At 39.6% G+C, this 15,702-nt stretch overlaps 1 protein-coding gene across 1 annotated transcript; it reads left to right on the top strand.

Annotated features, from left to right (window-relative positions):
• The first annotated feature begins 1,359 nt into the window (after positions 1-1,359).
• On the top strand, positions 1,360-15,674 carry antxr1b (ANTXR cell adhesion molecule 1b). The gene is made up of 18 exons (XM_080047030.1): positions 1,360-1,720; positions 3,171-3,242; positions 3,325-3,396; positions 3,521-3,602; positions 3,759-3,792; positions 4,031-4,110; positions 4,667-4,735; positions 4,840-4,920; positions 5,012-5,072; positions 5,245-5,343; positions 6,841-6,910; positions 7,171-7,249; positions 8,645-8,740; positions 8,865-8,906; positions 9,085-9,177; positions 12,169-12,327; positions 13,045-13,125; positions 13,854-15,674. The coding sequence occupies exons 1-18, from the start codon at positions 1,566-1,568 to the stop codon at positions 14,232-14,234; spliced, it is 1,806 nt and encodes a 601-aa protein (XP_079903156.1). The 5' UTR covers positions 1,360-1,565; the 3' UTR covers positions 14,235-15,674.
• Positions 15,675-15,702: the final 28 nt, after the last annotated feature.

Genomic DNA, 15,702 nt, shown 5'->3' with positions numbered 1-15,702 from the left:
AGGGTCAATCCCATCCAACTTAGACAAAACAATTTACGGCAGGCTGACTGGAAAACATCTTTACAGCAGCAGCTGCTGGTATCGTAAAAACACTACTGCTTTTGTCCAAAGAGGCCACTATAATCACCAAAAAGTAAAAGTTCCTCATAGTCACTTTAAAGACTGTGAAGCTATCACCAGCAGCAGGTGCATGGCTGGCTTGTTATAAAGACTGGAAAGCAGCTGGCTATTTCCAAAGGTAACAAAATCTGCCTTAAAACGCATCTCACTCTCATCAAGTAACACATTATATCTTGGTGTTTTTAATCACAATAAACTTAGCGCTATCCACCTGTTTTCCTGTCTTTGGACTAAGCTAACCTAACAGACTGGCTGTGGCTTTAGAGTTGTAGATATATTCTCATCTCCATTTTGGCAGGGAAGTGAAAAACCATATTTCGGAAAAATTTCAAACTATTCAAACTGATAAAGAGGCATGCAGTTTGGAGGGACTTGCTGATATGAGTTAGTGATGTTGACACACAGACATTCACTCAGTCTACCAGTCTGTTCTGTAAACAGGAAATCAGGAATGGCTTGAACAGTGCAGCAGCTAGGCAACAAATATATACAAAATAAAAATAAAAGCTTGTCTTACACACAGCCACTAATTGGAGATGAGAAGCAGCTGGGATGGGAGCAGAGCGAGGCCAACTGATGGACAGGTGAGGAATGAAATAAAACACAGAAGCATGATAGAGGGAGAGCAGAACAGCTGTGGACATGACATGTCCATGAACTTGTGAAGCTGAAAGGTATTTGTGTTTCAAAGTCCAACTCTGAGTTAAAAGGTTTACAGGAAAGACATTTTGGGATATATACACTTTCTCTTTCTTGCCAATAATTAATACTACTTGTATGAAGCTAAAGAGCAAGCAGCAGCCATAAGCATAGCTTAGCATAAATGGCTCCAAAGGTTATTATTATTATTTCTTTTTTTTACTAATCACACCTCATATTGTGTCTATCATCTGTGCACAACTACAAAAGGAAATAACAAGTTAGCTTTCTCTACCTTTATGTTCAAGGCATACTAGGTCATTCTGTACAAATGACCATTTATGTTGAAATACAGCAAATTGCATGCTGCATGTGTCTGCCACTAAGTGGCACTAATGGGTAAGCTGTAGAATTCAGTAAACCTTCAAGTACTAACAAGAACAAATGTCTGACAAAGGATGTTGAGTAATTCAGAGAAACCAATGAAAGAAAAACTGAATCCGTCACTAGGACTTTCTTTTTTTTTTTACAGTTGGTTGATGTGATCTCATGGCACCGTGTGCTAAAAGGACTTGGTGTGGAGGGAGAGGGAGATTTAGATTCACAGTCCCCCGGCTTCACTCCTCCTCTGCCAGCACACATCTGCTGCTGTGAGGAGATGGGACAGTGATCCAGAGGGGAGCGTTTAATGCCTTGGAGAAATCGCTCTGCACAGCATGACTGACTACATCAGTGTGCTGTGAGAGGGCAAGTGGACTGGAGCGTTTACCTTTACCTTGTCTTTGGTTGTCTTTAACGCGGCGGTGATGTCCCAGTCCTGGTGCAGGCAGGTCCTGCTGGCTGTGGAACTGGGCATGCTGGTGGCGGTCCTGGTGGCCGGCAGCGCGGGACAGGACTATGACAGGAGGGAGGCAGGGACTTCCTGCTACGGAGGATTTGACCTTTACTTCGTTTTAGACAAGTGAGTGCTAAACACTTTTTCCTAATCACAGAAGATGCATGGCTCATGTGAGATTTCTCTGAAGACAGGTGCAAATATCCTTCAAAATTATGTCCAGAGGCATTAACGGGCTGATGCTTGCATGACAAATATGTGCCACTGTACTATTACTTGCAGGTTTTATACAACGATTCAAAGTATTAATCCCCCTGGTGTTTGTCTTGCTCTGTAAATTGAAAAATAAAATGAACAGTTTTCGAGCTCGGCTGAGACAAAAAGAATCATGTGACTTACTCCCAAGTGACTTTGGATCATAACTGCCAAAACAAAGTACACATGGACATAATGAGTGTTTATTTAGAATGCCACAGAGTCTGATTAGTGTTAACTTTGTTAAAGAGGTTTGTTAAAGATTCAATTTATAAAAGTGGGAGATACTGAAACCCTCTTTCCGTCATCAGATCTGTTGATTTCTCGTGGAACAGTTTGTGGTATGCATACCACAGCATTAAATTGCTCTATTATTTTCCATTGGTTGAAACTGAGGAGTAAACCAGTCAATCGTGTTGCAAATCATTGTCATTCTGCCTCACAACAAACCAGAGCAGCCACACATTATTATTTTCATTATAATAGGTGAATCTGTCTACAAAATCTCAGAAAATGTGAAAAATGGTCATCAAAGCAAATCCTAACAGTGAAGGAGATGGATCCAGAAAATGGTTGGCACGTTTGTTTGAAAATATCTTTATAAATGGTTCATTTATTAGATGATAGATTCATTTTTTGTCCATCAAACTCATCAAATAGTTAACTAATGAGTGAAATTTTAGGAGCAGATCTCTAGAGAGCTGAAGCCCTGTGAGCGCAGACATAAATGTTTATTTACACCGTCCATTAAACTGTCTTAGGCATACATTACGCTCCTAAACAGATCACATCAAGTCACATTTCAGTGCCTGGTCATTGTAAACACTTAGTATGAGCAAACTAAACGTTTTTTTTAAGTGCTTATGCATTCAAATAGCTGCTTCAGTCTGCAGGACCCTTTCTCCATTAGAGCCAGATGTTCCAAAGATCCAGAGTTTTGGCCATCCGTACGCTGGGACTGACATCACAGGATAAATGAAAACATAAGGGAGGGAGGAGGAGGAGGAGAAGAAGAGAGGCAGTGCAGAATGCAAAGTGGCTGCACGGTTTTTGCATATTGGCCTCACAATGCACTTTAAATACAGATCTTCCCCGTTTTAAAAAGCAGATAAAAAGCTTCTACTGCATTGTTTTGTTGATCAGGACCCAACATGAAGCGAAGACGTGGCACTTCATTAGTTGTTGCTTTTTTGAAATAGGCCGTGAAGGAAATATTAAGCATCAGCACATAAAAGAAAACACAAAAGCTATGGGTCTCACTATGATGATTGCAAATGTTAATGCAATGCAACAACGATTTAATGGCAAATTTTCTTCTCAGGTCGGGCAGTGTGCAACATTACTGGAATGAGATATATTATTTTGTTGACCACCTCGCTCACAAGTTCATCAGGTGGGTCCCAAACAGAAAATTTACATTCAAAGAGAAAATAAAAAGAATGTGAAACATGACAATTATCTCCCCATTGTTTCAGTCCTCAGCTGCGGATGTCTTTCATTGTATTTTCAACAGCCGGACGGATTGTCATGCCACTAACAGAAGACAGGTGCAGTCAGTCTCTAAGATTTCATACATGGCTGTTGTCCTTTAAGTTGAATGTAACTGTCCCCTGTGCCATCTCATTCCTTTTAAATGAATATTTTCTTTCTCTGTCATTTTTGAATGAGCAGAGAGCAGATTCGGGCGGGACTGGAGGAGCTGCGCATGGTGCAGCCGGGTGGAGACACCTTCATGGACAAAGGTTTAGAAAGAGTAAGCCATCTGTTAAGCCCATGTGAGACTGAGCCTGCTTATGGCATCCAACTTTCTTCAAAATGAGTGCCATTAAGTTTATAGCCACTGACACCTCAAACCTCTCTCTCTCTCTCTCTCTCTCTCTCTCTCTCTCTCTCTCTCTCTCTCTCTCAGGCCAGCGAGCAAATATACTATGGGACTGGCGATGGTGAGTGGAGCATTTTTTCCTTTTTTAACACCTAATTATCATTCCTTCTATTATAGTGAAGCCTTCTTTACGCATTCATCAGCACTCAGTTCAAACATGTGGAAGAATCATCAAATGCCCTCTCCATCACACAACAATTATGTTATTTTTAGTACAAATGACTCACGATGACGATGAGAATGATTATGTATCATTATTTTGAAATATCTTATTTTCCAACCTGGCTCTTGACTTTCAGGTTACCGGACAGCCAGTGTGATCATCGCCCTGACAGACGGTGAACTGAGAGAAAATCAGTTTGACATGGCGCAAAGAGAGGTGACGTGGGAGCCACATAGGCTTTACAATGAAATAAATTGTATCACATAAATAAAACATTATATTGATGCACTATTAATGAGTCAACAGAGATTTACTTCTCAAACACTCATCCAAAAAACATTATTATTAACTATTAACGCATAATTGAATTGTACCAATATGCTTCATGACACCAATTTTCCTCAGTATTTTACTTTAAATGATAGGCTTTATAATAATAATAATAAGGAGCCGTAAAGGGTAAACCCACACTGAATTGCAACAGCAGGAAGATTTATCACCTTGTTTGGGTTAATTAACGTCAAGGCTCTTTGTGCTTTTGGCCACATCACTCTCAGAGAGAGATGTGCCGGCAGATGTTTACCAGCAGCTGTCAGTAGCATAACATTAGCAGTTACCATCACTGATGGAGGCCACAAAAGGAAAAAGCTTTGATGTTTTAGTCCATAAAGAGCAGACTCCACATTGCTAATTAGTAAGCATTCAATATTTTTACATTGTTTTTACTGTTTTCTTAAAGTGCTTCTTTTTGTGTGTTTGTTTAATGCATCAGGCGGGCAGAGCGCGGCAGCTGGGCGCCACTGTGTACTGTGTAGGAGTAAAAGACTTCAATGAAACCCAGGTTAATCAATCCGACAACCATTACACCAGTCATCCTGTGGATGAAATAATCAATCATCCAAATAATAAGACATAAAAAAGTCATTAAATGATATGTCTCGACAGCTGTCTACGATAGCTGACAGTGAGGAGCATGTGTTTCCTGTGAATGATGGATTTCAGGCGCTGCAAGGGGTCATTGACTCGGTATGGAAGATACATTTCACACAAAGATACATATTCCTATTTAAATCCAGCCATCGCATTAAACCATTTTACTGTACCTTTTTCCTTTCAGATCCTGAAACGATCATGCATTGAGATCCTGGCTGTGGAGCCCTCCAGCATCTGTGAAGGAGGTAAGAATGCACAAGCTCAGAAGACAATTCACTGAAAAACACTGTAGTGTATAGCTATGCAAACACCTGTGTTATTTATACAATGCCATATTTATCTTTTATGAGTATGTTTTTTTTCCAAAATACACTGCATTACTTACTGAAATAAATGGTCATTTTCATCCCACTTTAGAATCTTTCCAGGTGGTAGTCAAGGGAAACGGCTTCTATCATGCCCGAGACATACAGAAAATTCTCTGCAGCTTTCGCATCAATGACACAGTCACTTTGAGTAAGTACATGCTTACTCTATATCTTTTTTAAAGATGCTTTAAGATTTTTTATTATAATATAATTTTTATGTAAACAATGGGTCAAAAGCTAATGGGTCAAAAAACTAGCTGGTGAAGACTGTGGAGCAATGAGCTATTCTTTTCTTATCTCAGGAGTTGGTAGAGACCAAATCAGAGCTTAAACAATAGAGAATATTGGACCTCATATATTCATGAGGTTACCATATAAGATTTAAGATAAATGCTTTTGTTTGTTTGTTACACAATATCAACTCTACAAAGCCACAATTTGACAAACATGAGAGCTTGTTGTGGATTCTGCCCTCAAGACACCCAAACACATTTATGCAACTTTAAGAAGGGGACCACGTCTTTATCCTAACCTTAAACCACTGTACACAATAAAACCAAATAATAATCAATCTAAATAAACCAAAAATCAAAAACAAAAGTTGAACAGGTTGTGCAAACTTGCGTTAGCAAATCATAGAACTGAAGGGTGTAAATCTTCTTAAAAGAAAAGTTTGTCATTTTGGGAAATACACTTCTTCGCCCTCTTGCCAAGAGTTAGATGAAAAGATCAATATTCAAAGATCGATACCCTATGTCTGTAGAGTTAAAATGATGCTACAGCTGGCAGCCGGTTTACCTTAGCTTAGCATAAAGTCTACACAAAGGGGGAAACAGCTGCTGTCTATGGTTTAATGGAGGAGAACACGTGTCTGGTTTGTTGGTGAATAAAAGACAAAAGCACAGAGGGAGGGAGAATCTGAAAAAGTCTTCTTATAGTAGTATATTACGTCATTCTTAAGGTAAGACTTTTTAGATACAGCTTGGCAGACTGAATCAGTGTTTAAGTAGTTGAGCAGAACACCGTGATCAAATTGTGTGCAGATTGTCAAGAGGACAATTGTAGGTGTGTGAATCCAAATGTCACATACATTTCATACAACTATTAATAGACTGGAAAGCGGAGTACTTTAGGATTCCACTCAGAAGCAATTTACATCATCGTGCCAAGTTTGTTTTTGCCCGTAAAGATGGGGCTCTTTGTGGCTCACAGTGATTTAAATCCCTGTCCTCCTCCTCCTCAAAATAAAAACCTCAGCACCATCTACCGCTGCTTTGAATCAGCTGGTAGAACGCTCAACGCTTCTCAGATGTCTGCAGGGGAATGTGGATCTCATCAGGGACGAGTACCGTCTTTGCACACATCAGACACTCACACAGCCAGGATAAATAAACCGCAACCCTGCTCATTTGCCTCATTTTCCATAAGGGGAGGAAGTCCAGGAATTTAATAACAAAAATAATATTTTTGAAGGGCTTGAATCTCCTCAAGTTTCAGGACTGGGAGAAAAAAAAATCAAGAAATATTTCCATTTGCATACACTGCTTTCTCTTTCACCAATGACAATCACGTGTAATTCATCGTACTATATAGTGTACTCTCAAATTGCATTGCACAAGCCTCATGTCTAATTCTGCTTCCACAGTGAAAAGACCTTTGGTGGTGAAAGATATGTACCTTTTGTGCCCAGCTCCTGTTCTGGAAAAAGGGGGAACGTAAGTTATTGATGTAACCGTTGACAATGTCCTGCTCATCTCAGATTTAAAAGATCAATGCAAACCTTTCACTAAACATACTAGCTTCAAGTTAGCTTCACAAATGCATGATCCAAGCAGTGCACTTGTCATTATAGTGAATGCTTTTGTTCATAACTGAGGATCCATACATTTGTTCTGCTTCAAATGGAAACAGTACATCTATGAAGAAATGAAGAAAATCATCTTTACTCTTATTTACTATTCTACCATTTCTACAGGTCTGCAAGTCTGCACGTCAGCATGAATAATGGACTGAGCTTCATATCAAGCTCTGTCACAATTACTGCAGTCACCTGCGTAAGTACAGTGCAAGATAAGATGGTACTGAAAAGCTAAACTCACACATTTGTTAATAGCTTAAAGTATTCCATAAACCTAACTAGGCTTAGACTTGTCATTGTGTGACTTGCAGATGCAGAATTTATCCGACTACTATCACAGCAAAAGATTGTTATACTGCTGGCAGAGTAGAATAGAAGCATAACAGAAACACTTCAGCTTCAGCCGTTTCTTTCCGTTTATTTTTTAATAAACCTCCAAAACTCCTGTCAAACAAATCTGCATCAGTTTGCTGCATTTCATTAGTGGTCTTAATGCTGACAAGATGTTTTAAATATACGTGTGCCCTGCAACTGATCTCCACTCTGCTAAATGTCTTTGAAAATAAATGAAAGAGGCAGTCTTTATGATGACTTCATATAATACACATATAGAATATAATTAAGTAAGACATTTCTGTAGTAATAATTTAAACATGCCCAAAATCAAAACATACGGCTGTCTTTCACAAAGCATTATGAGGTTCACGAATGTTGTGTTCCCTCTGGCCAAAAGTAGTATATGTTGGTTTATTATAAAAATAACCTATCCAAAAGTTATGATAATGTCTATATATATTTGGTGCTTAACTTCAAGTATAACATATACTTTTTAAAAACTTCACTTCAAAATAAATGTTAAGTGCAACTTCAATGTACTAACAAATAAATATACTTATTCTGCTATACTTAATGTGGTATTTAAGTGTACTTAAAAAGTGTATTGTAAGTGTTTTGTAAACTGTAAAATACATTAAACAGTGTACCCAATTCCAAATATTTAAAGTGGTAATTTAGTACATGCACAGCATGTATGAAAATACAGTGTATGTAAGTAAACTTAAAATAGTCCCATTTTAGTATGTTCAAGTACAATTAACACACTTAAAATGAGACTACCGTCTCTCGTTCATTGACTCGTTCAGTCACTAGCCCTCTCACGGAGCCGAAAAGAGTCCGGTGAACCTCACACTTTCAACACACAGACATGCACTATATTGCGTCCTAATCATTTGACACTCGCACGGCCGGCACGTGCTAGAAAACAGCTTTACGACAGCTTGCGTCGTAAAAATACTACCGCTTTTGTTCAAAGGGGCCGCCAACTGACAAAGTTACTCGTAGTGGCTTTAAGTGCCCTAATTATGAGTGTGTCTAGTCCTCTACTCCTAATTATTAGCATGTCTGCTAGTACATTATAATATGCTATAGCAAACTTACATTTAGTATATCTTAGACCAGTTTTTTTTTTTACTAGGAGAGGTTTGAGGAGGTGTGGACTAGTTACCTTCAGATATTCTGTTCCACACTATGACCTGAACAGTGATTGCAGCTCACCCATGGTTTTGTTCCTGTGTCTCTTTTCCCTTTTTAGTCCGATGGGACCTTTGTGGCCATAGCTCTTCTCATCCTGCTTCTCCTGCTCATCATCGCTCTGCTGTGGTGGTTCTGGCCCCTCTGCTGCACAGTGGTATGGCAGCCATTTTGGATCCCCTCAGAGCGAAGAACATACAAAAGAAAATGTGTTCATATGTTAAGACAAATCAGTCACTCTTTGAGTCTCACATTATATATTTCACGTTCATGTTTCACAGATAATTCACGAGCCGCCACCTCCAGTTATAGATGACAGCTCTGTAAGTGGTTTTATTTTATATTTTTGACCTCGTAAGGACAACATGAAATAAAATCCCTGCCACCAATATGCATTTCTTTACAAACATCCTTGTTCATCAGGCAGACCACATCTGCTCTTCAGGTATAGTCTCATCTAGTTGCTTTAGCCTTTCAAGCTTCTGTTTCCTTCTTCTTTAGGATGATGAGGATGGTTTTCCTAAGAAGAGGTGGCCCACAGTGGATGCCTCGTACTACGGAGGACGTGGAGTAGGAGGCATCAAGAGAATGGAGGTAGAAAGAATGGCAACCTAGTTTGCAAGTAAATGATCATGTATTACCATAATAATCATGCAGAACTACTACAATGTAGTGGTAAATTCGCAAAATTCTGTAGACAGTACACACAAGAGTTGTTACGTGTAAATGAAAATCACAGATTAGATAGGATGTCTGGAAAATGAACAAACACAAATGGAGTTATTGCTTTTATGAAATGGCATACAAACATATTGTGAAAACAAATATTTTTTTCATATATACAGGATCATAGTACACAATATATATTAATCAAACTAAAGGAGCTAGAAGATCATACCAGAGTAGATACAATAAAAGAATATGTCATATTCTATTTTACTTCATCCCTCCTTCAAGATAGACCTGACCAACAGCTCTTACAATACAAACGACATAAACAGACAAGACTGTCATGGTAAAACAACAATTTGAAATACAATACATTTGAAAGCAAACTCGATGACCCAGAGTTTGTCTTTTTTTTTTTGCATTGATCATTACGTCATGCTTCTAAAGTAAAATATACTGTATATCTGCATCCGTCAACTGGCTTCAGGTTCATGGGCAAAACATGTGGCGACCTTGGAAATAGCATTTGGCTCATACGGCAGTGAGATCAATCACAAGTGCAGCAACAAAAAAATAATACAAAGGGAATCAGGAAGCGCTCATTCCTTTAACCCATTGATGACGGCTGCTGCGCGATGCCACATTGGCTCTCCTGCCTGATGCTGCGTCGCGCAGCATTATTACTTTATCTAATTTTCATGGCATTCCCAGCATATAATGCACTGTCATTGGTTCAAATACACATGAGGTGGGTTTTGTTGATTTTTTTAAGACCACGTGACCACCCAAAAGTTGTGTGGTTTGCCGAAAATCATGTCAATCAAAAAAATAAAAAAATAAAACAAAATAATAAAAAAAATACGCCAGCTATGTCGGCGACAGAACAGTTAGTGGCGTTTGGTGCGCAGAATCAAGGTCTACTATAGACTACTGACGAAAATCACACAACACATTGCATCTATTTATTAACAATATTTAATATTTTTCTAATTCATCTAATTTTGACGATTTTTAGAAATATTTGTTGGTTTGTAAGCGCTAAGGGAGCATGTTTAAATAAAACCTGTGAACCTTAACTTTTAAATGTATTTTATTTCATGTTTCTATGTGCTACACAGGCTTAGATATTAAGGTTTTGGTAGACTTGACAATTCGTACTATTTTTTCAGAAAACCCTCAGGCATTAAGGACATGCATCCTAGATTGCCATAGTCATCAATGGGTTAAAAAGAGATGAATGTGCAAGTCCATGCGGGAAGAGACTGAGTCACATTGTTAGTGTGCCTAGTTTGGAGATCAAGTGAGAGCTAAGATGAGGCCATCTGGCCAGTAAACTGCCAGAACAGCACATCCACCAAATGCTTGGTAGGAGCAAAGAGTTGGACTGTTTTTAAGGCCCCAGAGGATGTGGACTGAAAGCATCGGAATCTTGCAAGCTTGCATGATTTGTTTGTGGTTGTTACATAACAGGCCTTCGTTTTTTTGGGGGGCAATCGGAGAATTTGCCTTTCAGTGAAATCTTGTGCAAAGACCAGGAGAAAGTAAAAGAAAAAGAATCTTCTGAATTAATATGAGAGAAGAATGAAAAACGTGGGCAGTGGTAAGAAAAGTTCAGTGTTGTGTTGTCAGAAAAGCCAAGATAATTCTAGTTTGAATAGGAAGAGGCAGTCAAGACATCTGATAACCGAGAGCCGCTTAGTGGTGAACGACAGAATTGAGACTGAGACATCCGCAGGTTAAGAGGGGCCACATCTGTTTGTTGTCTAAGAGGAAGAAGGTCAAGGAGGCCAAAGACACCCTCTCAGAGTGAAGTGCTTAACGGACTGGTAGTGCAGTCTGAGGAGTCTTTGCTGCTGGGAACTTGAAGTGGCACCGGTTCCAAACAGAGCAATGGAAAATATGCACACCTTCATTTAAGTGCTTTCCCTGCCAAGATTAAAAAAAAACCTCCGTGGCTCGTTTACATGTGGCAGCTGCAAGGGAATAACTCTGAGTAATGAACTTCCAAGGTTGCTTTGACAGGGCTGGTTTCACTCCTGATGTGACAGATTGTTCTTGACATTTGAGCATCAATGTAATTAGGACTTTTAGTTCTTAGACGACTACCTGTGGCAGTGGGTTTCTTGCTGAATTCATTTCTGAGGTTTTATACCATACAACAGGTTCAAAAGTAATTGCTATTTTCTCTCAGACGTTTTGGAAAAAAACTAAATCTGAAACTTAGGAAAATAAGTTGGTGTAATTTAACTTTGAGGCGAGGGGGCCAATTTCTGTTTTCTTGTGTATTTCAGAGGACTGGGTTTTATGAAACTCCATGTATGCTACAAACATCTGGATATGCAAGGAAAGAGTAATATTTTATATGTGGGAGAAAAAAAAATGCAGCAAGTTGTTGCCAAGACTGACATACAGTTGCAGTCTGATGCAAAGGCATTGATATAAAAAATGAAACCCTTTCCTGGAGTCAGGAAACATGCATCACAGTATGCAAACTTGATTGACTTGCTATATCAAAATAACAATTTAGGATTGTTAGAGGACTAATAAATTACAGTAATGCTAGGAGCTAAACTTAGGCTCTGTTTTGTGTTTTGAGCTAAATGCTAAAAGTAAGCTTAACTTAAGGATTCACCAAAGTTGGGGCATAGATATCTGTACCAAATTTCCCGACAATCCATTCAATATTTGTTGAGATATTTCAGTCTGGACCTATTACCCATTCCTAGAGCCAAGCTGCCAGCGTGGCTGACAATGATTGTATACACTGCTGCTCTCATTATCTGAAGAAAGTGTAACCAAATAGGATGGTTGTTTGATCCCATCAATCCTAATTCAAGTCTTACTCTTTTTTTTACTCTTAATGAATGCCTCCTATATTTCACACACAGTGGTGTGATAGCTTATGTTTCTTTTCAGGTCCGATGGGGAGATAAAGGCTCAACTGAAGAAGGAGCCAAACTGGAAAAGGCTAAAAATGCTCGAGTTGTGATGCCTGAGGAGGAGTTTGATCAACCTCGACCTTACTACCACGCCAACAAATCAATCCGACCACAGAAGTGGTACTCTCCCATCAAGGTACTCCAGTTATTCATTCATTCACTTTAAGCTTGTTCTTTATGTTCACTCAGGACTCTTCAATACTGTGCATGTTACTTCTATGGCCCACTTACTAGCCTTTTCCAGAGCTTTCAGCTTCATCTGATGGTCTGCCTCAGTTTGCTAATGTGTTACAGAGATGTATCGCTGTCAAGGAATGTATTTCAAGATATAAATCACAAAATGATAACGTAATATACGGTAGAATTGTTTTGACATTCAAGACCTCTTCCTTACAATGGTGTCTGTGTGCCATACCCAAACAAATATTTCCTTTTGAGTGTTTCTGGGAGTGATAAGTGACAGGAAACAGTTAATAAAATCAGTTTCCTTACATATTAGTCAGCTGGGTAGACAGTAATAAGAACCAGACGTGAACCGACTCCTGAATATAAAATCTGCTAAGAGGGTGTTATTCCTAACAAAGTACCTTCTTTGTTTACCCGTTTCTCGACCAAATAAATCCTACTATGCAAGAGTGAAAAGGACACATCTGGAGCAAAAACATGGAGACGACAAAGTCAAGCAGTCATAAATAAACACATTCTAATTACCTCTGTTTTTAAAGGGTTCTTAATGCTGACTAATACACATACAATGTGCTAATATTATTTTAACATTGTTATCCAAGTTCTTGGTATGAGCCTTTCACCCCCCCCCCCCCGCCCCCCCCCTTGTGTGCTCCTCTCTCTACAGGGGAAACTGGACGCTTTGTGTGTATTCCTGAGAAAAGGCTACGACAGAGTTTCCGTGATGCGACCTCTCCCTGGAGACAAGGTGAGACGAGCCAGAGATAACCGAATAATAGAAAGTCCACGTGTGACGCGGTGGAGTAATAAAAAACACCATCAGCTTTTCACAGCTGTTAGAGAAGCGCGCATGACGCTCAAAAACAAAACACTTAATTGTGCAAGATTGTGAACTGACTGTTTCATGACCTCTGGAAATTAGGGAAAAGGAAAGTTTGAAACGATGGATCAAAGACCAAAAATAGAAACCAAGTTGAAATCTTGAATGCGTGACATTGAATTGTTATTCCACTTAGTGAACTTTTTTTTTAAAGTCAAAGCTTCCTTAAATCACAGGAATAGTGATTTCTAGGAAACTCACAAGTGGCACATGGAGTTGACAAAAGTAAAAACAACTGCAGTTTTGTCTGGAGGGACGCTTTCGACTGCAGAAGTCATTAGCCTTAGACGCTGCCTGCATCCTCCAGCTCCTAGCGTCAGCATGGCTGGGCTGGCAGGAATGCTGTTTCCTTCCATGACACTCACACACAGAGCAATTTCCCCTCTTTCCATCTGTGGAACGTGGCAGGCTTGCAAACATGCCAATCGCAGTGCCACAGTAAAATTGTAAAAAACTTTTAATGGAATACACTGCATTGACTTCTCTTCAATCATAAACTTTTCTTTCATTTCAGATTGCACTGCTAAGCCTCAACACTATGACTCGTGATTACTTTTTCTGTGCACTGAGCCACATTTGTTTTGTCTGTGTTACAGGGCAGGTGCATTAACTTTACCCGAACCAAGCCCTACCCTGCTCCTCGCTATCCTATCTACAACCAGCCCTCCGCGCCTGTCTACACCTTGCCCCACAGTTACCGGCGTCATTCGTCAGACGATGGCCACCCCTCCCATTTGCCCCCTTCCCCGACTTCCACGCTCCCCCCTTTACCATCCACTCCTCCCCCGTCCACCCTCTCTCCTCCCACACACACTCCCCCTCCAAACAGGGCCCTGCCCCTGGCCAACATCAGCCACGTCTCTGCGCCCCCGTCTCCAACCGGCTCCCTCCCACCTCCGCCTCAGGGTCCAGCCCCATGTAGAGCACCTCCTCCCTCGCGCCCTCCTCCACGCCCCAACCAAGAATATGAGAACTGAGGGCTGAGAAACCAGCAAGTTAAGGAGGAGGATCCAAAGCCTTCCAAAGACCTCCTCACTGTGCCTCTGTTTAATTAAGTCCAAACGGAATAGGAGTTACAGTGACTGACTGTATAGTGCTGGTAATTCAACCCCTGCACTGCGAAGGCTTTCAACAATTAATTCTGTTTTCCTCAGCAAGTGGTTCACACATGATGTGCCATGAAATATGGCTTTTCTTAAAGCCTAGAAAGTGAGTATTAAGCGAAGCAAACACAGCTTTGCTAGTTAATGCTATAATTTCCTAATATCAAATCAGTCAAGTGTTACAATATGCTATGGATTGGTATGAACTTACATTTTAGTCTTTGCCTGGTGTAAATCTTTTGATATGAATCTAGTTTTTTACTGCTTTGCCCAGTGGAGAACAATAATCATGAGAAAATCCGATGACTCAGCAACTGCGTCATGTGTTTTATACATGCAAAATCTGTATATTTTGTGAATGAATATATATTAAATCACTGAAATATATATATATGTTTATATCCTATTGCATTAGATGTTTGAATTCCATGGAAGATGTCAGTTTTCATGAAATTACTTGAGGTAAAAGTAGGAAGGATGGTTAAAGGAATGTTTCCACATTTTGGAGGAAATACATTAAATTAAATTCTTGGCGAGAGTTAAATGAGAAGATCAATACCTAAGTCATATCTGTACGGTAAATATAAAAGTGAATAAATATAGAATGACTCTCAGTTCTAGTGTATCACTCCTCTCCCCCAACAAATAAGGTTAAGCGTGTGGACAGGGAGAGCTCTAAAACCTTATACCTTTTAACAAGAAAGTGAAGAAAGTATTTTCCAAAATGTGATAATATTTCTTGAGGATGCATACATTAATGCTGTACACATCTCACAAAGGTCCCATAGAGAGAGAGAGAGAGAGAGAGAGAGAGAGAGAGAGAGAGAGAGAGAGAGAAGCCAACATAATTATATAATAGATGCCTTTACAAATCAATATAGAGGCCTAATGAATTAATCCAAATGTTAGTCAACCAAAGACTTTAGTCTAAAGCTCTTAAAACACAGGGGTAACGTCTTTAGCAGTGTGTGTGTGGCTCACTGCCAGGATCTATTGAAGTTACGTAACACTGACAAAAGTCACCTCTGGATGATCCCTGAGATCTGAATCAGGAGCCAGAGAGACAGACTGCTTTTATTGAGTTTTGATAAGATGTTTTCATACCAATATGTTGTGCAATAATTCTGTAGAAAGTTGTTTTTCCTTGTTCTTTTCTTTGTTCCACTCGTCTGCATGATTTGTCACTGTGAGCAGCTCTATCAGAACTATGATGGAAAATAGAAATACTCGCCATTGGCACACTCTGTGCGTGTAGATGTAGCCTACAGATGTGCAGCTAGCTGGACACACTTCCAATAAAGGTTGGAGACAGCACACAGACTTTGATGTTTTTACTGGAGGG

Source organism: Ammodytes marinus (genome assembly GCF_949987685.1).
Source record: "Ammodytes marinus genome assembly, chromosome: 18".
Lineage (NCBI taxonomy): Eukaryota > Metazoa > Chordata > Actinopteri > Uranoscopiformes > Ammodytidae > Ammodytes > Ammodytes marinus.
The sequence above is the reverse complement of the archived record's forward strand: the minus strand, read 5'-3'. Positions and strand labels throughout refer to the sequence as shown.

Excerpts from the sequence above, each read along its gene's own strand:
- antxr1b (XM_080047030.1), top strand. The coding sequence starts at position 1,566 with ATGTCCCAGTCCTGGTGCAGGCAGGTCCTGCTGGCTGTGGAACTGGGC. Across the intron at positions 3,397-3,520 it reads ATGCCACTAACAGAAGACAG|AGAGCAGATTCGGGCGGGAC; the intron begins GTGCAGTCAGTC and ends TTGAATGAGCAG. Across the intron at positions 7,250-8,644 it reads CAATTACTGCAGTCACCTGC|TCCGATGGGACCTTTGTGGC; the intron begins GTAAGTACAGTG and ends TTCCCTTTTTAG.